The sequence below is a fragment of the Plasmodium fragile genome (genome assembly GCF_000956335.1).
Source record: "Plasmodium fragile strain nilgiri unplaced genomic scaffold supercont1.4, whole genome shotgun sequence".
NCBI classification, from domain to species: domain Eukaryota; phylum Apicomplexa; class Aconoidasida; order Haemosporida; family Plasmodiidae; genus Plasmodium; species Plasmodium fragile.
Genome location: NW_012192584.1, coordinates 147,257 through 173,309, shown reverse-complemented (window position 1 = coordinate 173,309; position 26,053 = coordinate 147,257). Strand labels below are relative to the sequence as shown.

General features: G+C 44.8%; 8 protein-coding genes across 8 annotated transcripts in view; 6 read left to right on the top strand and 2 right to left on the bottom strand.

Moving 5' to 3' along the window:
- Window positions 1-1,440, top strand: AK88_00488 (uncharacterized protein; the record flags this gene model as incomplete). The annotated part of the gene is made up of 1 exon (XM_012478139.1): window positions 1-1,440. One exon carries the CDS (start codon window positions 1-3, stop codon window positions 1,438-1,440), a length of 1,440 nt encoding a protein of 479 aa, XP_012333562.1.
- A 1,288-nt stretch (window positions 1,441-2,728) lies between these two features.
- On the top strand, window positions 2,729-5,884 carry AK88_00487 (uncharacterized protein; the record flags this gene model as incomplete). The annotated part of the gene is made up of 1 exon (XM_012478138.1): window positions 2,729-5,884. The coding sequence occupies one exon, from the start codon at window positions 2,729-2,731 to the stop codon at window positions 5,882-5,884; it is 3,156 nt and encodes a 1,051-aa protein (XP_012333561.1).
- A 1,134-nt stretch (window positions 5,885-7,018) lies between these two features.
- AK88_00486 (uncharacterized protein) lies at window positions 7,019-8,578 on the bottom strand (the record flags this gene model as incomplete). Its single annotated transcript, XM_012478137.1, has 1 exon — window positions 7,019-8,578. The coding sequence occupies one exon, from the start codon at window positions 8,576-8,578 to the stop codon at window positions 7,019-7,021; it is 1,560 nt and encodes a 519-aa protein (XP_012333560.1).
- Window positions 8,579-10,925: 2,347 nt separating this feature from the next.
- On the top strand, window positions 10,926-12,647 carry AK88_00485 (uncharacterized protein; the record flags this gene model as incomplete). Its single annotated transcript, XM_012478136.1, has 1 exon — window positions 10,926-12,647. The coding sequence occupies one exon, from the start codon at window positions 10,926-10,928 to the stop codon at window positions 12,645-12,647; it is 1,722 nt and encodes a 573-aa protein (XP_012333559.1).
- Window positions 12,648-13,148: 501 nt separating this feature from the next.
- Window positions 13,149-14,771, bottom strand: AK88_00484 (uncharacterized protein; the record flags this gene model as incomplete). The annotated part of the gene is made up of 1 exon (XM_012478135.1): window positions 13,149-14,771. The coding sequence occupies one exon, from the start codon at window positions 14,769-14,771 to the stop codon at window positions 13,149-13,151; it is 1,623 nt and encodes a 540-aa protein (XP_012333558.1).
- Window positions 14,772-17,367: 2,596 nt separating this feature from the next.
- On the top strand, window positions 17,368-19,539 carry AK88_00483 (uncharacterized protein; the record flags this gene model as incomplete). Its single annotated transcript, XM_012478134.1, has 1 exon — window positions 17,368-19,539. The coding sequence occupies one exon, from the start codon at window positions 17,368-17,370 to the stop codon at window positions 19,537-19,539; it is 2,172 nt and encodes a 723-aa protein (XP_012333557.1).
- A 1,274-nt stretch (window positions 19,540-20,813) lies between these two features.
- On the top strand, window positions 20,814-23,096 carry AK88_00482 (uncharacterized protein; the record flags this gene model as incomplete). Its single annotated transcript, XM_012478133.1, has 8 exons — window positions 20,814-21,033; window positions 21,168-21,916; window positions 22,105-22,170; window positions 22,279-22,336; window positions 22,485-22,558; window positions 22,666-22,695; window positions 22,819-22,878; window positions 23,052-23,096. The coding sequence occupies 8 exons, from the start codon at window positions 20,814-20,816 to the stop codon at window positions 23,094-23,096; spliced, it is 1,302 nt and encodes a 433-aa protein (XP_012333556.1).
- A 731-nt stretch (window positions 23,097-23,827) lies between these two features.
- AK88_00481 (uncharacterized protein) overlaps window positions 23,828-26,053 on the top strand; it is a gene marked incomplete at both ends in the record, with an annotated part of 12,093 nt that continues 9,867 nt past the window's right edge. The window contains 8 exons of the mRNA XM_012478132.1: window positions 23,828-24,065; window positions 24,256-24,394; window positions 24,538-24,664; window positions 24,812-24,907; window positions 25,038-25,163; window positions 25,312-25,391; window positions 25,522-25,682; window positions 25,833-25,913. Coding sequence (XP_012333555.1) covers window positions 23,828-24,065; window positions 24,256-24,394; window positions 24,538-24,664; window positions 24,812-24,907; window positions 25,038-25,163; window positions 25,312-25,391; window positions 25,522-25,682; window positions 25,833-25,913 — 1,048 coding nt within the window. The remainder of the gene's footprint in view (window positions 24,066-24,255; window positions 24,395-24,537; window positions 24,665-24,811; window positions 24,908-25,037; window positions 25,164-25,311; window positions 25,392-25,521; window positions 25,683-25,832; window positions 25,914-26,053) is intronic.

Here is a 26,053-nt window from a genome sequence, read left to right as displayed (position 1 = left end):
ATGACAGAGGGGAGGTCCCCAAACGGTGATGTGGAAAGGATTGGGAAATTTTCCCCAACGGAAAACTCGAAGAAGTGTAAATGCACTTATAAAAGAAGAGAACTGGAGGGAGGTCCAGAAGAAGAATGGGGAGACGAACAGGACAGGAGTTTAAAAAAAATAAATTCTAATAAGAGCATTTCGGCAGAGACAAAACCACCTGACCTTGTCATACATTATTATTACGCATGGGAGGACATCCCAACAGTTAACAAATTGCCTTATGGTTTAATTGGTAAAGAAAAAAATGCTCTTTGGCAGCGTTACGTGCACAATGTGGGTATCGGTGGGGGAGGTAACATTTGTAATGAGCCAGCCCAGGGGGGAGAATTGAATGTGAAGTGTGAGGTGGTTGAAATGACAAGGGAGGTCAGATTGACTGATGGTACGCAGGATGCTGAACCTATTGTGGGAGAGGTGCACAGCGGGGAGGAAGACTTCGTGGCAACCCTCATATATGAAGACATAGTGGAGTACATTCACAAAATTAAGAAAAGGGGATCCAAGTTGAGGTGCACTAGTGAGCACGTAGAGGCAAACAAGACAAACGAAACACACACAGTGGGAAGTGTACGTAATGATTCCACCACGGGGTATCCCCACCACAGTGTCGACCAGCAGGATGGAGAAGCCAGCTGGGTAGATGATTTTGTAACCCTAACTAACGTAGAAATATTGGCAAAAAATACGAAAATATTTTTAGCCTGGGAAAAGTTGGAGGTTGTCCTTCCATACATAACGACCCAGTGTGGGAGTCCCCGATCCTGTTTGAGTAAAAAAAGTTTTTTAACAATGAAGCATTTGTGTAGAAGCATTAAGGATTATAAAGTAAACGTGTGTCGATATTTCGTAAAGTCCTTCCCCCATGTGGTTCGCAAGATGGACTCCAAGAATCACTTCCTAGATGAGTGTGTCTTTCAGCTGATTCATAATTTTATAAAATATAGCAGTGGGGTGAATGACTACGAAATGCTTAGAGTGATGTGTTCCTTTTCAGATAATAAAAATGCGTGTATTATAAAAAAATTATCTTTTTTTGTATTGTTATTTTTAAAGAATTTGTCCACAAGTGAGTTGGTGAGTCTACCTATTCGAGACTTCGCACCGAGCTTCTTACACTTTATGAATGCCAAACTCGAGGAGACTAAAAGGTATATGAAGCAGACCTTTACACTTCTCTTGACCGTACATAATGAGGACGACTTAGTTTCTTTCCTTTTAGATGGGGCCCCCCAAAAGGGAAATGTATCGTCCCTGGAGCGGGAGATACGGGCCTTCGTGCGGAGTAGAAACTGCGGTGACGCGTGCGAACCTCTCAGGAAGAAGTATGCCACGTTTCACCAGTTCAGAAATGCAAAATCGCTCAGCAAGGCTCACAAGACGTCCTCCTTCGCTTTGTAGAGATGACGGCAGAGCAGTCGTGTGCTCAGTCGTGTGCATAGTGTTACACAGGGGTCACTTTTATATTAACCACGTTTTCGTCCCATGTGGCTGAGTTAAATGTGAGGGGGGGGAGCAAGTTTGAAGTGTAGATCTTCGTAAAGGCTTCTCCCCCTCCTCGTCCTATTTTTTTTTTTTTTCTTTTTTTTGCGGCATGTAAGGATGAAGCAAAAGTGTATCTGTTCCCCACTTTGCATCTGTGGCTCGATCACTGGGGGAAAAAAAAAAAGGAAAAAAAAAATACAATAAAATAAACAACGCGTAGCCGTTGTTGTTAATGTATAGGAAAACACACCCACGGATGAAACACTCCTCCTGAAGATGATACGTCGAATTAAATGATTGTTGCGTTTTTTTCGGGACGCGGCTGTTTATATATATATATATATATATATATATATATATATATATATATAATCATACGCGCAACGGTCGCCTCGCGCAGCACCTCTCGTTGGGCTCTTTTTTTGAAGCATTTTTTTTTTTTTTTTTTTTCAAGTTTTTTTTTTCAAAACAGTTTAAATTTTTTTTTTTTTTTTTTTTCCTGTGGCTTATGGGAGAGAGGCCCTTTGTATAATCCAGCCTCATTTGTAAGTAACGAACTGTCGCGCACAAGGAAGCATGTGCCTGCTACTTCGAACGTGCATGCTTAATATGATTGTGCTTATGTTGTTTAATGCCTAAGCGTACGTAAATGCGAATTCCATATGTGTTGACAAACCTGCAGGGGGAGGAAGTCCTTCATTCGGCAGCAGTGGAGAGACTCTTCTCGTCCTCATCTTCTACGGAGTTTCCCTCGAAACGGCGTTAAGCCCATCTGAGTAACTCTGCAGCCTCTTATCTCCATTTCCAAGTCCGGCCTTTTGTCACTGTGAGTTTTTTTTTTTTTTTTTTGTCACCAGGCCATACCCCCAGATTAATTAACTGGGGAAGCTCAGAGGGGGGAAAGCACACAAGGGGCACCCCCTCCTCCAATAAACACGCACACAATATACTCCCCCCCCGATAGAAGTAAACGGGGTTAATATAAGAGCAGCCAAATTAGTACAGTCACGAAGAAGAAGCAATAAAACGGTTGAGCGCTGAAGGGAAGGACACGGTTGAACGGATTGTTCGAAGAGCATTCCGCGCGTGACGTATCTGCTGCTAAATGTGTAGGAGGGACCTGCACGATATAAACCTGTGACGAAGCCAAACACACACCGCGCACGTGTATGCTGCGCTTCTCCCTCCCTGCCTCTGTCGAGCAATGCCGCTTTCCAAACGAAATTATAAAATTCTTCGCTCCTTGGCGAGGACGGTGGGGAAGCTGTGTCAGTTCTACGACGACAACCAGGTGTGGAAGAGTATGTTGTCGAGCGCCTACAGATATGAAAATGAAAAATGCAACAAGTACAACGACTTTTTAAAGACATATTTAAGTGGCAGTGTACATTACTGCCCCACAAAGTCGAGTAAGAAGAAATTGCGAGGTGAACTGTTTAAATATTTGCGAGCTAATTTGAAGAATGGAGGGAAGGAACACACGGAGGATGTATTCCTTTTAGGTTTCACAGCCATTCGGCATCTTGGAAGGGTAAAAAATTCTTTGCTTTTGGCTCTGTCTTCCACGGGGGATCTACCCATAACACATAGGTACAACCACAGGGTGTGTGTACCCAGGGGGAAGAACATATGGCACAGTGATGAGGAAAAGGATATGTTTAGAAGAAATTTGCACGTGGTGAATTTTGGCTCTGTGGAGCAGGATGAGGTGCATGGGGAAGGATCAAGTGCACAGGGGAAGAAGCGCTCCGGGGCTTACAGGAAGGGGGAATCAGGACAGCCTGATGGGGGAAACACGGTTAGCCAAGTGGGTCGTTTGAGTGAAGCCAGTGGGGGTGGCGAGGCGGACAACAACGCGAGCATCCCTGTTAAACGAAGCAAAAACAGCATCGTCTTGAAGAGAGTGAATCACAAGCAGGAAATAAAAAAAGGGATGATCCTTGTCGCCCATCCACTGACCAGTAGTACCTTGTGGAACAGGTCCATCATTCTAATTACGCACAGGGACAAGAGCAACCTGGTGTGCGGTATCATATTAAACAAGCACCCCTTGTACAATAGCTACATGGGGATAACCAACGAGAAGGAAATCGTGAATATATTGAATAAACTTTACTTGAAGAAGCAAAGTTTTCTCACCGAGTTGGGGGAAGCTAGCGGCGGGGCTAGCGGCGCAGCTAGTGGCGTAGCTAGTGACCCTGCTAGTGGCGCAGCTAGTGACCCTGCTAGTGGCGCTGCGAGTGGAGAGAGCCAAGTGGTGGCCGATAGCAGCGGAAGTGGTGGTAGTGGAGAGGTGGCCAAAGCAACGACAGCCACCTGTCCGGTGGAGGAAGGGAAGCCCCCAATTGACACCGCCCCAATGGATGCAAATCGCGTACAAACATCAGCAAGTAAGGACAACCAGCCGAGGAAGGAAGAAGATGGTCTCGTTCTGTTACAAAATCAGTGCATAGCAAAGGAAGAAGAGCAAAATGTTGTAGAAAAAAAATATCCTGTTCAAACGAGGAGGGAATTGCGATGTGATCACCAAAGCAATAATGATGAGTTTCCAACCCTAAAGGATTTACAAGAAATGTTTTTAAGGATTCAGTTTAGGAGCTCTTCCAAGCACGACACCAACAGACAGAGGAAACAGAAGAATGTTATTGCCGGAGATGGAAGCGCACTTGGTGTTCATGGGACTAAGAAGAACAGTCTCTTCGTAATGATGGATGAACATTTACTTGACATTATTACACACTACATTATTAAACTGAACAAGGTCCCCATTTACCTCAGGTTCCTCCCTTCCTACAACATTGGATCCATCATCGATATAAAAAAAGAAATTAAAAAATTACAATTTTTAAATGAATTTTATAAAATTTATTTTGAACAATATAACAAGTGGAAAGTGGTGGTGATTAATAATCGTATACATATATTTGATAAAGAGAAAAAAAAAAAAAAAAAAAAAAAAAAATTCTCCAATGTGAGGAGTGTACATGACGTGGATGACACTGGGTCTGTCGTCGCGACGGACGCGGTGGGCGAAGAGGGGGCGATGGAAAAGGTGAAGAAGACACGCAAACTCACCGAGGAAGAGATACAAAAGATTCACAAAAAAATTAAAAAATTTCAGGAGACCAATATGTTGTGCGATGATGAAGTGGAGGAGGAGGAGGAGGACAAGGGGCGTAGTGGTGGAGGCGCAGAGGGGTGTGGAAAACGTAAGGACAAGCAAAAAGGGCAAAGAAGGAAGAGCGACGGAAGGAAATCAGGAGCTGTGCAGCAGCCAATGGGCTCAGATGTGCAAGCGGACGACGACAACTACGTAGCGGACGATAACTGCGTAGCCGGTGAAGACCATTCTGCACGGCAGTATGAAGATTATGAGGAGGAGGAGGAGGAGGACGACGACGACGACGAGGATGAGGAAGAGGATGAGGAAGAGGAGGAAGAAGACGATGATGAGGGGGAGGAAGAAGTGGACGTGGAAGAGGAGGAAGGCTACCAACATGAAGAGGAAGAGAGTAGCGACAGAGACAGACTCGCCCATGTACACAACACAACGAAACAGCAGGAGCAGGTGGACAGCGCCACCCAAGTCAGCAAAAGCAAAGTGGACTCCACCGCCAATGGAAGCGATGCAGGAAAAAAGAACCACTTGGAGAGGAACCCCTTGAGCTTCTTCTGGCTGGGAGGACCTCTACCTGGACTAACCATTCTCCATAATATAAAAAAATTTTCCAAAAATACAGTTGTAAATGATTTTATATATGAGGGTTACAACGAAAATGTGAATTCGGTGAATGCATCCGACGTGCATGAAGCGGACAGCAATCCCCACTTATTGGCCACCGAGGATGTACCCCTGGATGAAGCGAAAAAGGAGAACGCCTCCACCCAAGTGCACGACCTCAATGAAGAGAATCAACCAGAGAGAGCAACCTCCCCCCATACGGATCCCATATACTTGGAAGGGGATAACAGCCACAAGGAGAAGACGGGGGAAGCCAGCGGTGAGGAAAACAAACTCGTTAAGAGGTTCATCGGGAAGGCCACATGGGACATAAACCAACTGAGGGACGAACTGAACAATGATTACTGGATTGCCCTCAACTGCCATAGCAAGGAGTTGCTCTCGAGTATTATTTTTAACACGGCAGCAGGTGGTACGGCAGGAAGTGGCGCCGCAGCAAGCGCTAAGGATGGAAGTGGCAAGGATGGAAGTAGCACCCCTCCAAGTGTGTACAAGGGAGAGTTCTTGTGGGAGAAAATCGTGGCCTCCATAAGCAGCGATTACGAAAGCATATCCAACATTCCTCAAGGTGTGGTAGATAGTGTGCTGCGTGATTTCAGGGGCGCGGAGCGTGACTGATGGGGAGGCTAAGCGGGGGACGGGCTCAGCCAAGAATTAATATATTTTAGGGGGGGGGGCCCGCTTTGTCCTGTTCCATTCACGTGTCTACACACACGTTGCTGCGTACATGTTACTACACACACGTTGCGTGCTTTTTCCTGCCCGTGTGGTTGTCCCCTTTTTTTTTTTTTTTTTTCATTTTTTCCATTTTCTTTAAATTCGGTTTGATCCCTGCGGTGAGGAGGCAACGCGGATGTCGTGTAGGGCGCCCCTTTTTGTTTTTTTTTTTTTTTTTTTTTTGAGCATATATATTTTGCCCCCCCGCTCTCTGTGTGTATGGGCTCGCTGATTCTGTGGTAGCCGTTCGTCCGTCCGTTCAGTGAACACGAACATCCTCTCTACAAACAAATACACAAAAAAGGGCATGTTCGTTATGTGAAAACAAACGAACAAGCGTGTCTTCTTTCCAACTCGCTAACATTAAAATTTACCATCGTATGTATAATCAGTATTGTTTAAAAAGTTGTACCCCTTTGAGGGTTTTCTTTTTTTCCCTTCTTTTCTCCACTCCTTGTAGCATTTATAATATCTGCTCCCATGTGACGTACGCGTGGGTGGGTAAAGGAGGAGACGATAAAGCGTTAAGCAATTGCGTCCAAGTCACGACGGTCGATTGAACAACATTACAATTATACTTTTACTGCTCCATGTTGGAAGTGTTCACCGCTTGGAAAAAAAAAAAAAAAAAAAAAGTTTATACGTAGGACGCGACACGCTTCTTAACACGGAAGCGAAGACGCGCCTATTGAGTTAAATCGGTTTGCACCGCTCCCGTCAGGGGTGGCCATACACACACACTGACGAAGAAGTGTGAAGACATTATCAAGCATGGAAAAGGACAAATGAGGCAATACACAAATCGGTGATGTGACCACCTCGTCCAAATATGGACACAAATGAGAATTAAAAGGTACTACAAAAAAAAAAAAAAAAAAAAAAAAAAAAAAAAAAAAAAAAAAAAAAAAAAAAAAAAAAAAAAAAATGAGTTGCCGTGGGGGGGATGGGGAGGCTGACCGGACATGCATGTACAATCATATAAACGCAAACGGGTACCACTTCTAAATCGTGCTACACTACGCGCACTGCTACCACTCAAAAGCAGCGATCCAAGACGACCGCGTGTCCCGCATCGTCGTACTCGGCCCGGGAAACCCAGAGCTGCTGGAAGGTCCCTAGGCTGGCCAGTATGGAACCCCCCAACCAGGAGGAGTACAGATTCTCCACAGACGAAGCCATGTTGAGTATCTTAATTTTAATGGTCTGTGAAAAGCACTCCTTCTCCCTTAGGGAGTTGTAAAGTCTGTCAACGAGGCCAGGGAAGAGAGACGATCCGCCCGTCACAATAATCGCCTGAAGCAATTCTTTTCTTATGTCCACATCAGAGGAGATGACACAGTTTACTATAGCTTCGGGTAGTCCATTAAAATTTTGATCCGATGGAATAGGACGAAATAATTCTTCTGCAATATTATATTTGTATTTATGTGTCTTTATTTTCACTCCATCTGGTAATTCAAAGAATTCATCATTTTCTTCTTCCTCTTCTTCTTGCCCCGTTTTCCATTTTGGTGCATTAACATTTTTTGCTCCGTTATTTGGTTGCCCAGCAATTTCTACCTCTTTTCCATTTTTCAAATTTCCTATTACGTTTTCATTCTTTTTATTAGCGGAGCTATTTTGTCCCACGCGAACTTTGCAGATGCTCTCCTTCATGTAACGAATAACATCCATAATGGCTTCTTCCTCGTAAGAGGTATGTACATTAGGGTGTAGTTTGGCACTTCCCCAACTGCTACCCAAACAGGCAGCCAAGCCGCTACCCCAGCTGCTACCCGAACAAGCGGCCCCCCCGGCGCTCCCCCTCTGCCGCTGCTCGTAGTAGGGAACAACCCTCACCTGGTCCTTCTTCAGCAAGGCATATATCAGGCGGTCAAAGTAATCCCCTCCAATGTTAAACTCAAAGGAGTTCTTCTGCAACACGTACCCTTCATACACAGGAGTTAAATTGAGTGAACTGCCCCCGATGTCCACCACTAGTGCACTACATCGACCTAAACTGAAGGCAGACAATTTGGCTTTCTTCGCAAAATACAAAGCAGGAATGTTAAAAGCTTCAAAAAGTATTTCCGTCATCTCTTCTCTCACTCTGTGATTATGTATGTTTGCTTCAGACAAAAGAATTGGGTGTTCGTTCATTTTTAAATGAAGTCCACCTAACTTGACTGGATTGATAATCTCATCTGAGCACTCGAAGACTCTCTTTGATTCTACTCCTTCAATTCCATGTTGTAGAATTTTCTCGAACACATCACTGTTCATGTGTGTTGTGTTGTCCACTGGGTTTCTCTCGAACAGAGGTTTTACACGCACATGTTCTTCTGCGTTGTAGAGGTTCAGGGGGAATTTCAACTTGGAGCAGCGACCCCCACCGATACTTCTTCCACTTCCAATACCGTTGCTGATGGGGTAACCTGGGGGGGCACTCCCTTCAGGTGAGACGTCCTCCCCGCAGGCACTTCTTAAAAACACCCTGGGTGTGTCTTCCTGGTTGTGGCCAATTTTTGTCGTGCAGAACCCTAAGTCGACGACGAGCGCCGAAATGTCCTCTCCCCCACACAGCAGGTTTTCGCCCACATCATTCTTCGAGTTCATCTTTTGTTTTCGTTGCGCGTGTGTCCCTGGGCCACATCATCTCTCAAGAGGGGAAGGAAGCCAAGTTCGGTAACTCCACCTCTTTTTTTTTTTTTTTTTTTTTTTTACCACTTATGTGGGAGAAGCACTCCTACTTCTTAAGCGTTGCTGACTAGCGGAGAGTTGTTATCACTTTTACAATTTTGACTCTCCTCTCCTTTTTGGTTGCCTCTTGTTTTTTTTTTAGCTAGCCCCTCAGCGCGTAATGCTTTACACGTAACGGCACATATATCGTGTGCCTTCTCTGCTTAGCTTTCAACTTTGAAATTATTTTTCTCTTTTCCTTTCTCTTCGCCTCTTTTTTGGAGCCTATCTTTTTTTATAGGAGCTTCGCAAACAGGAGGGTGGGGGTGCGGGAAAAAGAAACGCCTTACACGCGTTGTTGTTACGGAGCCATTTTCTCGAGAAGCTCCGTCACATTATTTGTTCGTTTCGCATTGTTGTATTGTGACCAGGTGGGGCACCGGGCAGATGCGAACATGCGCACATGATGGGTTAGGGGACTGCCCCCCGGGGGTGGGGTACATGTGAAGCGGTGTTTATGCATACAACATTGGGAAAAAAAAAAAAAAAATACTACATTAAGGATCACATTTGTAATTGTACCAACTTGGCAAATTTCCTTTTTTCTTTTCTTTCATTTTCTGTATGGAGGTATCCCCTCACATGTGTAAAGCACACTGAGGTATATGAACGTGGGTGATATATAACCCTCCCCTCCGCCGCATGTTCCCCGAAGGGGTGTATAGCAAATGCGTACTCGATCGAAAGGGGGACTTCCAACCATTTCGCCATTGTGGACCCACAGAGATAATTGCTAAATGTATGTGGAGAAAATGGATAAACAATAAAGGAGTCATCCCAAACCAGCGCTACAGCTGTTTTTTTTTTTTTTTTGTTTGTTTATGGATTGGGATGCGCTAATGGGAAGAGCTGATCTGTAAATGCATATTTTGGACGTGCCCTCTTTTGAGTGCAATTCGTTTGGGTGTAAAACTCTACGTATGTAGCGTTAGTCCGTTCCACTTTTTTTAACACCACGTACAGAGAATTTTACGTTATTCACGTGGGGGAAGGAAGACAAAGTGATTACCTACATTGGCCGAAATAAATTCGAGCATCGTTCACGTGCGTAGTTAACGCTCCACTGTTTGCTATTTAAATCGTCCGTTGGGTTTTCTCTCCAAGTAGTAGTACATCCGTATCACTGCAACATAGTGGGGCTCTTTATGCCCTCGTAACTCGAAAGAGTACACAAAAAGGTGCGGGGTGAACGGTGTGGCATTCGTTTGGAAGTTCTCATTTCTGGTTAGCGGCATATCAGGCGGAACACGTACACAGGTTTGTAACTCCTGTCTGCTACTTGCACATGTGCAACTTCATTTTTCCCGTTTCAAGGAGTAACTTCGTCAACTGGGGACTCCACTCAGAAGGGGTTAGTAGGTTTGTACCTTATCCCAAGTTAGCAATAATTTCCCCAAAGCGGAGATAGTCCTTAGTGCTGTTGTTCGCTTCTTTGTGTGTAAACACTATTGTAGCCATTTTGCAATTTTATAAAAATGTATGAACAATTTTTTTTTTTTACCCCATTTTGGCAGTATTTTGCCTGACTCAGCAAGGTAAAAAGGATAAAAAAAAAAAAAAAAAAAAAAATAGCTATAAAACGGATCTGCAACGGAGTGGCTACCTCCCGCAATAGCTATCCCCTTTTTTGTTCTTTTTTTTTGCTCCTTTGTTTCCCGCTTTTTTCTTCCTGTTTTGCTTGTTTTTACTTTTCTCCACGCAACATAAGGATTTTCCAAATAGTCCAAGTGTTGTAGACACATATTTTGCTAACCTTGTCCGTTTGGTCAAGACAGAGGTGAAACGCCGTGTGGGATGTGGTGCCAGGTGCCAAAGGGAGGACTGTGTGAATGGACACAAAGCAGAAAACAACTTCCCAAGGCAACCCCTGCGCATTCACGCACACGTAGTGGAAAAAAAAAAAAAAATGATTTCCTTTTTCACGCATACATTTGTACCCATTTTGACGTAAAAAAGGTTAAAAAAATATATATATAATTTAAGAACAACCAAGACGCGCAAAAGAGTAGCCCATTTTGCAAAAAGACTTGTGATCAATTCTGTGCATCACCCGGGCTCCCCATGTGAAGAACAAAAAAAAAAAAAAAAAAAAAAAAATACTCATATGCACATGTCTGCGTGAAACACAAACCGGCTTCTACATAGACGCGCAGGAGGAAAGCTACATACCAATGCGTTTGGTGCAAAAGGAAATCTGTCTGGGATACTTTGTCTCTTCGCCATTATGAAAGCCGCGGAAAGGAATGCGCACGTGAGTAATCGGAGGCCGCCGTTACTGGTGACGAAAAGGAAGGGAGCTAACCCCACTGGCCATGCAAGACAGAGCAGCTTCAAAAAACCAACCGCAGAAGAACGAAAAGATGCACTGCAGATCAACATTAAAAGAGCCGACACCGCAAACATCACCGATAGGACGGTAAAGGAAAAAGACACCCCAATGATGCTCCATAAAAGTGACAAGAAGAAAGACAAAGCGGTGAATGGGAAGAAGAAGGATAAAGGAATGCACAATGCTACACCTCCCCACCTGAGTAGAAGCCATAGAAAGAACAACACCGGTGTGGAAAAGTCACATGTGAGGCCTTCCTCCCCCCACTTGGTTGAAAGTCACCGCAGTGAAGAACCACACCACCCAGTAGTAAGTGGCAACGCGACAGTTGTGGAGACTTCCTCGAGTAAAAAGAAGACGACCCACTTGGGTAAAATTAAAAACTCAAAAAGGTACACAGATTTTAACAAGGGGAAAAATATTAACGAAGAAAAGGAAGGAATAAAAAGTATTGTGACCTCATGCGAAACGAGAGTGAATTGTCAAGGGAACAGTAAGCTTCCTCAATGCGCACCACTCATAGAGCAAGGTCCACAAGATGCACCTGATCCAACCATTCTAGGTTCAGACAAAATATACTCAAATAATGATATAGACATTATGAACCTTTGCATAGAAGACGAAATGAACAGAAAAGAAAAAATTCAAAATTTAAAAAATAAAATTTTAAAAATGTATAGTGACTTATTTCTACACCATTTTAGGAGGAGCCAAAAGTTGGTAAAATCGAGTGGAAATGCAAATTTGAATATTTGCCTGAACAGGGAGAGTGTGCATAGCTTCCTTCGCTTGACTTACAAGTATGCAGACTATGAGTACTGCATGGGTTGTGTGATGGTGTTGCTGCTTGATCGGTTGACAAATGCGGAGGTGGAGTTGTCTCTGGGGGAGAAGGACGATTTGGAGAACGCTGTGCGAGCGTACAACTATCACACGTTGGTGGCCTACCGAGGTACCTTCAAGGCATACCACAAGTGCGCCTCGAACAGTGGCACTAATGAAGATTGTAACAGTGACCACGTGAAAGTTGTTCATGATGTGAAGGACGTGCGATATACGCATGACGGGGATGATGTGTCCACGAAGAAGACTCTCCACAACGGGAAAAGAAAAAACATTTGCAGAAGCATCCGGGCCATCATAAAGGACAAATTTCTACTCAACTGCGAAGCAATAATAAATGTAGTGAACTGTATTATCTGCACGATTAATGAAGAGAAGGAGAAAATATATTACACGCACCTCAACGCAAATCAGTACAGAACTATTTCAGACATCACCGAGACGGGGGTGAAATATAAATATGAACAGCTAGCTGGAGAGACTTATAAAAAGGCTTTTGAATTAGCACAAGTGCATTTAGTACCAACGGATGTACATTTTTTGCAGCTAGCTAATCGTTATATCTCCTTCCTTTATTACAATGTGGGGCAAGAACAGCTGGCCCTAAAAATCTGCACGGGGGTGTTTGATCGCACGGCCAATGAGCTGGGCAATATTATGCAGGACCAGGGGGAAGCGGATAGGTGTCTCCATATTTTGAGCAGGATGCGCTACAATATAAAACGCTGGTCGAGGAAGCTTCACGGGAACAGCATCCTCTTCCTGGACTTGTAACCAGGGGGAGGTTAGCGTCCCCTCCACTGCGTTCATGATGCTATACTGCGTGTGAGCACGTTGCTTAACCTTTTGCAAATTTTCGTGCGCATACCGTCGCAGCGGCTAAGCAACGTTGGGAATTTTTTTTTTTTGTCCATTTGGCCACTCCCCCGTTGTAACGACAAGGAGAAGTCACTTTTGTTAACAAAAAAAAATTCATTTCTCTAAAGAACCAAATGGGACATGTGTGTGTTTGTGTGTCTGGGTCTCCCTTTCGAGCGAGAAGGTAAACAAAAATGCCTTTTTAAAATGTTCATAAAAAAAAAAAAAAAAGTTGCACCGCTCAGCGGAGGGGGGAAAACGAAAAAAGGGAAAAAAACAAATGTAGGGTGACAAATGGGGAGCAACAAATAGTGACTGGCGAGGGGGAAAGGTAAAAAAAAAAAAAAAAAAAAAAAGGTTCCCCTCGCGTGTTGGAAGATGCCCATGGGTCGACTCGGCTACTGCGCTGACCCGCTTCTAGCACTCCTCGGTCGGGACATCGCCCATCAATTCCTCCTTTTCACCCGACTCTGCCGCCAACTCTTCTTCCTCGCCTGACTCTACCGCCAACTCTTCTTCCTCGCTCGATTGTGACGCCAATTCCTCCTTTTCATCGGACTGTGGCGCGACTCCCCCTGCGGCGTGCGGCGCCCCGTCCGGATCGACGTAGTACGGGATCTTGCCCTTGATCCAATCATTAAGAATGATCTTAGAGACGGAGGTGATGTCCGGCTCGCCTCCCTTGAGCAGCTTGCCCATTTTCCTGGCCAGGATTTGCAGAAACTCCTCGGAGTTTTCATATTGCAAATCTTCAGGAAGCTTATAAATGCGAAGGAGGTGTTCCTTGTCGACCATTTTAAAAACATCATCAATATAAAAATGGGGGTTGGTGATTTTTTCTAGCCTCATGGTACATCTGAGAATTTTTTCTGAATCCTCAATGTCGTAGGGTACAATTCCGGGGCAGTCGATGAGGTAAATTTTGCTCGTTAATTTTATGAATTGCCAAAACTTGGTCTGTCCAGGCACACAGGCCGAAATACAAACGACTTTTTTTTTTAAAGAGTTGATAATGGCGCTTTTTCCAACATTAGGGTAGCCAATCAGTCCGATATGAACATGTTTCTTCCGTTGGTTTTGAAAAAACTGAGTGTATTGTCTAATAACATTGAACAGGTCATTTTTACCAAAGGGTTTGTTTATGCTAGCATGGTAAGCAATGGTTGGGTATTCTTTCGATAAAATTTTGATCCATTTTTGAGCCACACTTGTTGGTACTAAATCTACTTTATTCATAATAAGAATAATATGTTTATTTGGTCTGTCTTTTTTTAAATTTTCTTCTAGCCTTCTGCATCTAGTTCCTATGGGATCACGTGCATCTAGAACCTCCAAAATGATATCCGAGCTGTCGATGACTTTGTACAGCTCTGTCCATATTCTTTTGGACTGCCCAATTTTGAGCAACAGATCTTTACTGAATTTTTTTTCCACATCTTTGTTCCTGCTCTCAATTAGTGAGTTGTCCTTGTCCGCTTCATAGTTGGTTAATTTCCTTTTCGCATCATCTGCCAATTCTTCCAAGCTGCCGACATTTAATTTTGGTCTCTTCCTTTTTTTTTTCTTCCCGTACACGTCCTGAAAATTTTCCATCCTGAGCATGCTTTCGCTCTGATGTTTTTTTTTTTCAAATTGGGGGGGGGGAACCAGTCCGTTTGCACTCACCCCATGTCCACTACCTCCTGCGCCGCCCCCCCTGAGAAGCTCGACCGGGATTTTGGACCTCTTAATGATGACGCTGAATGGGTCATGTGTGGCCTCCTCCATTTTCTCCCTAAAGATTTCGAGCTTGCTCTGGCTAATGGTCCTGGTGTTGTTAAACCACTTTATATTAGGCTCAATCCTCCTGACTTCATTTATCTTGGTGTTCATTTTTTTCAAGTTTGCTTTCGTCCTGTACATTTTGAGCCTCTTTTGCTTCTCGTCATTTTTCCTCTTCGCCTCATCCTTGCAGATCGACTTCCCATCCACCTTCACGTTTCCCACGGAGCTGCGCCCGATTTTCAGGCTGCGCAGCTTCAGGCTCCCCTTCTTAATCATTTTGCGTGGGGAGGAAAATATATTGCTAGACAAATGTTGACGTGGTCGCGGAGAAACAACTCCCCACTGGACATGTAAATGAATTTAGTGACTTTTTTGGGGGGGATATGTGGTTGTACCCACTGCGAAGGGGGGGGTTGTCCTAGCAGCTTTTTTTTTTTTTTTTTTTTTTTTCCCCAACGTGTTACATATTTCGATAACGGTACAAATAACCTGACCGACCCATTGCGCATGCCCATCATTATTGCGAGTGGAAGAGGCGACTGACCCTGATATGGTAAATAAAAAAACGTAGAATGCCGTGCAGTGTTGGGGGAATAACCAATTTTATGTAGCAACGGTGGCTTTTCCGAGAATGATCAACAAAATGGCGAATAAAAAGAGGGACGTTTCCACCGTTCATCTGCAAAATAAGGTTATATATTTTTTTCCCTCAACTGTGAGGGGGTGAATAATGAAGGAGTTACATGAGAAGAGTACTTAATAAAAATTTACAGTGGTGTTCATTTCCTGTGCATTTTAAAGGGTTTCATTATTTCGCATTTCGCCTGCCCCGCACAAAGGAGGTTAATTTTTATGTCGTTATTTGTTTGGGGACTCCAACACGTAGTTAACTACAGCACGGTAAAACAAGTGTAAGTACACCTTGCAACTTGTGTGGCATCACCGGTGGGGCCATGACAACGCCATGTCGACATTGGCAACATTGTGGAAATAGGGGGGGCGAGCGCGAAATGGTAACAGGGTGGACAAGACAAAATAGAAACACTGGAATGAGTGACGTGATCAATTCTGTAACCTGTGTAGCGCCTTCCAAAAGTTCGTAATTTTTGCACCCCGATTGCGAATAATTATGAACTGTTCATACAAAAAGGGGTAAAATGACCAAAATCGCTTGAACGGTGCAGGCATTTTTGCCATTGTTGTTGTTACTACAATTTATTTTATTTTTTGCAATAATGTGAATTTCTAGTGTACCGGTGACCAGCCCACACTTGCACTCGCCTGTGTGGCCATTGTGTGATATGCAAAGTGGCTGTTGGTTTTTCCCCGTCGCTTGTGCCCTCCATCAATGGAAGCAGTTATAAGGCCGAAAGAAACGTTTTGGGGGCGACGTCGATTTTATTCCCACATTTGTCCTTCGCACCTGTCGTAGGGGGGTATGTTCTTTTTTTTTCTTTTTTGTTCTTACCATTCCGCTTATAAATATTTCCATGCCCCTCCCCCTATGCACAGAATGTGTCCACTGCGTGCCCGCGTCGTTTTCCGCTCAACATGTGCAACAGGGGCGAGCGGCACGCGCAACGGATGTGCAGTTTCCTCGCGTAGTTGTCGCCTACGCATACGTGCGCATGTGCATATATGTGTATGCAAGTGCCCTTGTGCACGCAATATGAATGCAAAAAATAACCTCTGGTATTTTTGCCAACGAAGGGCAGACACAAAAGAACACTGTCCCGCGCATTCTATATACACACCCTATGGCATTCCTCTGCACGAAAATGTATGACAGAAAAAAAAAAAAAAAAAAAAAAAAAAAAAAAAAAAAAAAAAAAAAAAAAAAAAAAAAAAAAAAAAAAAAAAAAAAAAAATTGAAATAAAATCAGAATAAGGCAAATCAGATTGGAAAAAAACGTAGAAACAAAATTCTTCCTGCCTCTTTTGTGCATTTTAACCCTGTACTTATGCGTACCTGCGGCGCATTAGTCACGCGCAGAAATGCTAGCGCCACGACGCGATGATGCGGGGGCGACGATGTAATGAGGGCGCAGTTTTAAACAGCAGCACGCAGTTGTTCCCCCCGTGGAAGTGTTGTCCCTTTTTAACCGATCGAACACACAAAGTTATATTATCCTCCCCTTTTTCACTGCGCCATAAACTTACACCTCGCGATTTTCCAAATTCCCTGCGCGCACCTCTGTGTCGAGAAAACGCAGGAGGGACCCATTTTGTTTTTGGAGGACGCCGCGGAGTTTCCATTAACAGTATCCTTCGGTACCCAACCTGTGATTTGTTGACCCGTTTTGTTGGCCCCCCCCCCCTTTTACATCTTCCGTGTATTTCTTTCTCCTTTTTTCCTTCCACACTGACCTTTGCACAACTTTTTGCCCGCGCCTTGGATGTGACTAGCGGTAGCGCGTTAGCAAGCACGAATTGCAGGCCACACATTACCGGTTGAGACCTGCAAGGGACAAGCGCGCGAAGGACGAAGCAAAGGCCCATGTTAATGCAAACCGGCAGGGGGGTAGGCGTACATCTGATGAAAATCTTCATGTCATCCCGCGTAAACAACCCCAATCAAGTAGCAAGAAAAGGTCTGCAAAGAGACCCCAATTTTAAGTTACCTCCTCCACACACACGTAAGGCCAAGTAGAGAGCGCATGTGTGAAAATATTTTCCCCCCCGAGAGATGCCCCTCCACATCCATATCCCCTTCCAGATGTAGACACACATAATTGGATACAGCGATTTGAAAAAAAAAAAAATTGCACAGCTATAGTTGGTGTAACACGTCTGTGGTGTAAATACGGCCAAAATTATTTATATATATATATTTTTTTTCTGCGTGAATAGCATCACCTGGTCGGTGTCGCCCATGAAGTTGCTGTTGTGTCGGCAGGGGGGCGGGGTAAGCGGCGTGGGGGACCTCCGAGTGCAAGTGCGAGCTCGGGGGATAAGGTGGGGAGGCGACGAGACGAAGGGGCGAAACACCGGTTGGAGTAGGAGAAGTGCAAAGGACGATACACTCCATATGGGGGGGAGTACTGCCATTGGTGACGAAGGGGAAGGGGGTGAGTTGGCTACTCAGTTGAATTACCCCCCCGGACAGAGAACCGCAAGGGAGGCGACACGAAGTACCCCCCGTCACCCCCCAGTCGAAGGAGTTAAAAACTGTTTCGCCCACTTCCATTCCGCAGACCCATTTGCGGGTTGCAGCAATGGGGTGGAGCGTCAGGTGGGGGAATCGCGAAACCCCCCCTGTAGAAGCACTCGTGCGCTTGCAGTCCTTCATATGTATTCCCACCAAGGAGAGAAGAATAAGTCGAGTTGCTTCACAGGAGGCGACCCACTAATAAACAGCGCTGATTTGTCAAGTGAAGGAGGAAAAGGGTCGTGCATGCCCACGAGCCACAGTCGCCAAGTAGTAGGTAACCCCCCTGCTAGAGTCATGAACATAATTAGACGCAAAATAGGGCATACGACAGAAGGGAAAAAAAAGTTCACATGCATGGACCATTCGAACTGCTCCGCGTGCTTGTTTGTGAAGAAGGTCAACAGAGCGTACAGGTGCATTAGGAAAAGCGGGGTGGGTCACCTTGACCACTGCGCCATTGGCAAGCATAACGAACAAAAGGACACAACGTCCTCTCGCATGGAAGACGGTGTTTCGAAAAAGAGGGGCATTCTTCGAGGAGAGCAGAGCAAAAACAGGGGGAGCCACAGGAAGGTAGGGTTGCGGGTGCAGTGGGAGGATGGTTCGTCTGGCCAAGATGAGCGAGGAGATACATGTGATGGTAACTCAGATGGTGCGTCTGACTACGCACAGTTTCGCATCGATGGTGGGGAGGAGAAGGGGAAAGAGCTCTCCACCCCTGGAGGATCTGTCCCTAAACGAAACAGTGCTGGAAGTGAAGAAGAAACTATGGAGGATGTTTGTGCAACATGTTTTGGAAGAGGAGGACCCCCGCAGCAGAGCGATCTCGTAGGAGAATGTACATACAGCGAAGTCGATGCGTACATGCACGTGTTCAGGGAAAATTTAGACAATTCTACCATGGTGGATGACATGACCGATTTGCAGCCAATCCATGTGGCAACCAAAGAAGGAAATATGGAGTTAGTGAAAAAAATGATTAGGTCGGGAATTTATATAAATAGTAAAACGAAGACGAGGAAATTTACTCCGTTGCATTTGTCTGCATCCAAAGGGGATCTAGACTCTGTTCAGTTTTTAATCGAGCACGATGCAGATGTTAATGCTCTTTCATGTGACAATGAAACACCTCTGTGGTGTGCCTCCATGGCAAATCATCTTGAAGTGTGTAAATACCTTTTAACTCACGGTGGTTTACCTAATTATAAGACTGGAGGGAAGCAGTACGACTCTCCTTTGCATGCAGCGTCCATGATGGGCCATTTTGAAGTCGTTAAATTATTAACAGAATATGGGGCTGATGTAAGTTGCTTAGATTCAAACCAACTGGAGCCACTGCACTACGCTTCATTTGAAGGACACAAAGGAATTGTGAAATACCTCATGTGGGAACAAATTCGAAAAGCCGTTCATACAAAAATGGAAGAGGTTATAAAAGCTATGCACAAATATGGGGTGTACTCCAAAACGTTAGAAAAATATTACTCTTTAAAGTGTAAAGCATTTTATAAAAAAAAAGTTACGAGTAAAATATTGTGTTGTGCTATTACTTCAGGCAAGGACAAAATCGTTGATGTAATTTTGAGGAGAGGGGCTGATCCAAATTACTTCGACGTCCGATTGCAACTGTTCCCTATTCATGCTGCTTCCATCACAGGCAATTTGAAAATATTTAAAAGTTTGGTCAGGAGGGGTGCAAATATTTATGCGACAACGGGATGTAACAATTCAGCCATGGACTTGACTGAAGACGTGGAAATTAAAAGATACATATTGCAACACTCGAGAAAAATTAATTTGAGGAATGCTTGGCTGGTCAGGGCACGGAACAGTGCCCACGTCCTCTCTCGCCTTTCCCCAGACGCCTTTTATTACGTGTGTACATTTTTGTGATATGCTTATACGCTCAAAAAAGGGTAAGAGGCAATGTAATGTGAATTTCCCTCCGCTCATATGTGAGAATGCCTCTAACCTTTCCATCTTCCCGCGGTGTGAAACCAGGGAAGCCAACCACCCTTTTTTTTAAGATTCTCACTAATTCACCTTCATCGATTTAATTTGTTCAACCTGTCTCTCCAGTTTGTGATTCACTTGTGATTCGTTTTGCCTGCATGCTTTTCTGATTCAATTTGTTTGTGTTTTTAACCCCCCCACGTTACCAGCGGCATTCATTACCGTCCACGTTAGCAGCGGCATCCCTATACCGTCCACTTTAGCCATTTTTTTTTTTTTTTTTTGTACATGTGTGTGTGTGCCTTTTTTTTTTTTTTTCATTTCACCTGACCTGTTCAGGCAACTCATTTTTGTAAGCATAAGCAGAATGGGAAAAAAAACAAAAAACAAAAAACATGTTGGTCAAAGGCGGAGCTTCGTTATCGTTCCCTCCTTGGGGCATACGTATATGGGCTATATTCATGTGTACACTTGATGCCTGTTCCAAGGGGGGGGATTTCCCAAGTGAATAACTCCTCCTCCTAGCCTCTGGGGGGAAAAGCAACCCGGACGTGCTTTCCTCCTTTGCATGCATTTTAAAGGTTACCCTTATTTGATTATTCCCCCATGGCTGCTGCTGTTGCAAATATATATACCAATATGTGCGGTGCGCTGAACTACTGTGGACGGTGCCCCAAGGGCAACGAGTCTGACGCACAGTGAGAAAAATTTCCCTACGCGTGCATCGAAGCCGCAAGATAACGCGTCGCTTTTCCTTCCCACTCTTTCTCCCTCCCTTTAAGACTGCCAAAATGAGAGGCCCCAGTAGGGGGAAGCAGCCACGTTGAAGGAGTACCAACTGGAGAATGTACCACTTCGAAGCAGTGAATTTAAGTGAACGCACAGCTTCGTGGGTTCCTGCTAAGTAAAAGGAAGGGGAGCGCAGGACATTCATTTATTCATTCGCTTATTTATTGGCTTATTTATTTTTTTTTTTTTTCATTTTAAATTTTTTATTTCATCATTTTATTATTTATTTAATTATTATTTTTCCGGCTTTTCCCTCGTCCATGTAAGGGCGATTCCTTTTGTGAGTCGGCCTCGCCCCTGCACAGCTACGCTAAGCTAAACTAAGCCAAGCCAAGCAGCGCGGGAGGTGAGCCTGTTTTGTCCGCTCCATCCTGCCGCACATCTCTTGTTCGCCTTTCCTGTGGTGCTCCCTCCCGCTAGTGCCAATGTCCGAAGTGTATAGCATCGAGCCCAAAACGTCTGGCAGGGTAACCATCTACACCAGCCTGGGCGACTTGGAAATCCTCCTGTTTTGCAACGAGTGTCCGGTAGCATGCCAGAACTTCATTCAGCTTTGCCTGAACAACTACTACAACGGAAATAAATTTTTTCGAATCATTCCCAAGTTTTTGATCCAGACGGGGGACCACACGAATACGGGACTACGTAAGGGCGCCTCTCCAATCCACCGGCCGGCCAGCAGGCCACTGGGCAGGCCAGTAAATGTGTATGCGTGCGTATATATGTGCCTCCGCCCACACGCGTCACCGCCCCCCCCCACCGCCTCTATACCCACGCAGACAACGAGTACGCCTTCAAGGAACCGTTCCAGAATGAGTGCAACCGGCGACTGAAGTTCCTGTACGCGGGATGTGTATCCTTCGCTAACCTTAATATAGAAAAGCCATCCAATGGAAGCCAATTCTTTATCACCTTGGACAAGGCAGAATACCTGAACAATAAAAGCACTCTGTTTGGGAAGGTGGCTAAACACAGTATCTACAATCTCCTCAAGTTCAATCAGATAAAAACGAACAAGAAGGATGAACCGATAGAGGATGCTCCATACATTCAATATATTAAAATTGAGGAGAACCCATTTCACCACTTGGTCCCTTATGCCAATTATGAGAAGGAGGTGAAGGAAAAGAGGCAGCAGGACACACGCCGGGAACCGCCCAGCGAAGTGAAGAAGCTCAGGGGAAACTTGCTCTCCTTTGGCTACGACGAGGGGGAAGAAGCATCTGACGGGGGAGAAGTCGCTGACGAGGGAGAAGCTACTCATGAGGAAGAAGCTACTGATGAGGGAAAGGCGCAAGGGGCGAGGTACGGCCCATCGGGCGACCTGCCCACCGAGAAAGACGGAACGAACCCAGAAGCGCCCCCCGCAGGAGAACCCCAAAGGAGGACATCCTTAGGATCGAGTAAAAGGGAAAGCAAAATGGTTGAGGACAAAATTGATAAGTTGAAAAAAAAAACAAACGACATTGAAAAGGAGAAAGGGAAAAGGAAGGAAAGGGACATTGCAGCGAGGGACCTGGGCACCTTGGTGAGGACAGACGTTACACGCCTTATGCAGGCACACATATATATATAATAATGTGTACCGCTTAGCAGCTTAATAATGGAAGGTGTTGCGAAGCTGGGACGGGGGGGTCGTTCCGATGGGCACCACACGCTCTTATTGCCCATTCGTTCATCTGCTCTCTTTTTTTGTTTTTTCCCTTCACCCCGCAGGATGAGTGTTATTTGAAGAAAATCAGGAAGTACCATAAAATGTCCAAGCGTGAGAGGGAGAAGCAGGTTAGCGGCGGAGGGGTCATTTACACGCAGCGACAGTCACGCGCACGCGCGCACACCCCTTTTAATCGCTGCCCCATTTTTGTTTAACTCCTTCCCCCCCTTTTATAGTCTCTGCAAAAATTGGAAGAATTCGATAACAGGCTGAAGGGGCTTTTTTCCCATGACGGTTAGCAACCAAGGGGCGACCTCCGTGTGGTTTTTGTTCGGCTTGCTGGTCGAGCTGTGTTCCGCAACAGGAGTGTAAGGAAGAGTGCCTCTCTCCCTGGCACAACTGTACGTCTTCCTCGCACATCTGCACCTTTGCCCTTCTCCAGGAGAAACCACCCAAGGGATGAAGCATGACTGGCTGAACACCCAGGGGTTGAAATTCCGGATTGACTCCGCCAATGTAAAATTTTTTTTTTTTTTTTCACAAAACTGTTATCGCGTGCGACATGTGTACCTGTACATGTAAATGAATATGTACATGTTTTTTTTTTTTTTTTTTTTTGCCAGGCATACGAACATGAAGACATAAAAAAAAAAGTAGGCATTGGAGCCAGGGCGAGTTGTTCTACGTGTGTTTGGAGACACCAACATTTTTTTTTTTTTTCCCCATGTGGAATGCCACCCGCCCGTGACACATGTTCCTTCCCTTCCTGCGTGCAGGTGGTTAATCCAATGGACAGTGAAAACAAACGTCCTTATGATTCAAAGTTCAGCATGGAGGTAAATTTTACACCTGAGAGTGTAGAAAAAACATACGGCACAAACGCATGTGTATGTGTGTGTAAGGGTTGCCACTGTGACCGGTATATGATGGATACAACGGTTGACCAGTTGTCATGGTTGCATTTCCGCGTTGTTATTGCTTCCTTTTTTTTTTTTTTTTTCCTGCGCAGAAATATATGAAGGAGAAGCGGTCGAAAGAACACCCCGCGAAGTAGCGATTGGGGACGAAAGAAACGAGAGAAATTAAAAAAAAAAAAAAAAAAATTGTCCACTCTATATGAACCACACTGAGTATACTTGGGCAAGTGTATATGTGTAATTATTTGTGTTTTCCCCCATTTGGCATTTTTCCTCGTTGTCCCATGTTGTGCTTTTGCTTCGCGTCGCTTTGTTGTTATTTGTTTTTGCTTATACTTTGCGCCTTCTTTGCTTTTTTTTTTTTTTTTTTTTTTTTTTTGTGTTTCCCCTTGTGCGGGACTCCCAATATTGCTTCACCTTTTTTACAATTTTTTTAAACCGCAAACTTCCGCGCCGAACAAACAGAAAAAAAAAAAAAAAAAAAAAAAAAAGTGCATTCATTGACATGCACATATTTTGTGTGAAAAAAAGGAAAGTAGAGTTTTCTCCTTCCTCTATTTTCTTCCTCGTCGTTGTGCTTTCTATTTTTCCTTTTGCAAAAACGCGCAGACGCACAAAGCGCATGTCGCGAGTGGCTCCCTACCCCCCGTCACGTGTGTACAGCTGTCGCTCGTCCGCACACCCGCAGGACAATTCTACGTGGCGATTTGGTTTGTCGTGACTTTACTCCGTTCAGTTTGATCACATTTTTTTTTGCTTTCATTTGACTCTGTTTGGGTTTCCTTTTTTTCCTTTGTTTCCTTTTTTTTTCCTTTTTTTTTTTTTTTTTTTCTTTTTCCGTGTGTGCCATCTCGCCGGTCCGTCCCAAATGGAAGATGTAAAGGTCAAGGACACCGTCATGGTATATGGCTACAAGGCCACAATAGAACACATACAAGAGGTTCAAACGGGAGAGGCTTCCCCTGAAAAGAGAAAAATTTACGCAGCCAAATTTAGCAGTAGGGATGGGTACTCAGATGGTGTGTATAGGAACGAACGGGTGTTCACTCCGGAAGATGGAGCCCTGGTCGTTTTCTGTTTGCGCGATTCGATTAGACCTTTCAATGGTATCATTTGCATCTGAGCCTTTATCTGGGGGTAATTCCCCCCCCCCCCTTTGTTGGTGGAGCTCGAGCGGTTAGACGCCGCGATTAGGCATCCCTTGTGTGTGTATCCTTTTCTCATCTCTTACTTCTTTGTTAGCATCTTTATTTGTACTCCCCACACACACACACATATAACCTCTCCTTCATGCAGAAACGGAAAGTGCATGCATAAGAATCCAAAGGGTGTTCAGAGGACACAGAGCCAGGAAGGAATTCCACACGTTGGTCTCCTCCCTGGTGTGGAGAAAATTTGAACACCTGCACGAAAACATGACCCTTCACAATCATGAGTAAGGGATGAGGAAGCGCTTGCCAAGCGTGACACGGGAGAAGGGGGGCATCTCACTCCAGTATGCATATTCGCACAGCCGTGTACCCATCACTGCTCTTTTATTTGTTCACCACCACCCCCTACACACACTTCACCCCGCAGCGAAATTTATAAGCCCCTCATCAAAGTAATAAATGAAGACATAAAGAATGGTAAAATTCAATTCACCTCGAAATGCTTTTCTAGTAATTCGAATCAGTTCTCTCGGATCTCCACGACGTCGTACGAGGTAGGATTTGAGTTTGAGGAGAGCATGCCTGTTCCCCCCCCCCCTCTGTCTTTTTTACAAGGAAAGGAGGAGGTGGGGGAAGTACGCATGGATGTCTACCTCCGAGTAACCACTGTACAAACTTTTCGCATGTCCCTCCCCCTGCAGTCCAACACGTACGATGAAAATGTTCCGAAGCTGAAGGGCAAAATAGACAAAGCCTTCGCAATGGAGATTTTTCATTTTTTTTTAACAACCAAAAATGTAAGCGTCTTGGTAGATTCACCTGCACATTTGTAACGCGGTAGAGATGGCACACGTTATATTTGAGAATTGTTACTCAATTACTTCTTCATCATGACCGTCTCACTTCCTGGCCACCCCTTCCTTATAGTACGTCCTGCCAAACAACCTGGTGTGCAAGATACTCACAAAGACGCAAAAGATGCTCGAGGAGAATATAAAGAGCTCTGTGATACAAGTAGATATGACAAAAAAGTCTAAGGACACCAAACTGATCGTAAGGCAAGAACAGGCGCTGGCGCAGTGCTGCAAGGTGATCGTCTCACCAATGCACTTATTCGCCACTTCTCCGCTGCACCAATTCACGCATTCACCAATTAACTCATTGACCAATTAACTCATTGACCCGTTCCCCCTTTTTGAAGATCCTGGGAGACGTGCACGGCCAGCTGAACGACGTCCTTTGGCTATTCAACCGATTTGGCTTACCCTCCTCAAACAACATGTACGGAAGGAAGTGTGCAGATATTGAAGAGGGTTTTTTGAATGAGTGAGCGAGTGAAATTGACTCCACAGTTACATCCAAGCATCCATACGTTACACCTTTTTCATGTGGTCACTCTCCTTCCATTTAGTTACATCTTCAACGGAGACATCGCTGATCGGGGGGAAAACGCCACGGAGATCTTCCTCCTCCTGTTCGCCTTCAAGTTGAGCAGTTACGACAGCGTCATAATTAACAGGGGGAACCACGAGTGCTCCTACATGAACGAGGTGTATGGCTTTTACAATGAAGGTACTGGTCCTTGCCGTGTTAGCCGTTTTAGCGGCGCGTGCATATTTTTTTTTTTTGTCCTTTTTTGCACACACCTCAGCACTACACTGGGGCCACTTATCCCTACCACATCGATGAGAACTTTTTTTTTTTTTTTTTCTCCCCATGTAGTCCTCTCCAAGTACGACAGTGGCGTGTTCGATCTGTTCCAGGGGGTGTTCGAATTACTTGGCTTGGCCGTGAACATTCAGAGTAGGGCTCCTAATGAGCGTGTGGCACGTTGGCTGACTTGGTTTGCCTACATATGGGGTGCAATCGGGAAGGGGTGTGTTCTGCCACCTATCCGTTTTCTACTCCATCCCACGTAACGTCACATTGTTTTTTTCCCCCCC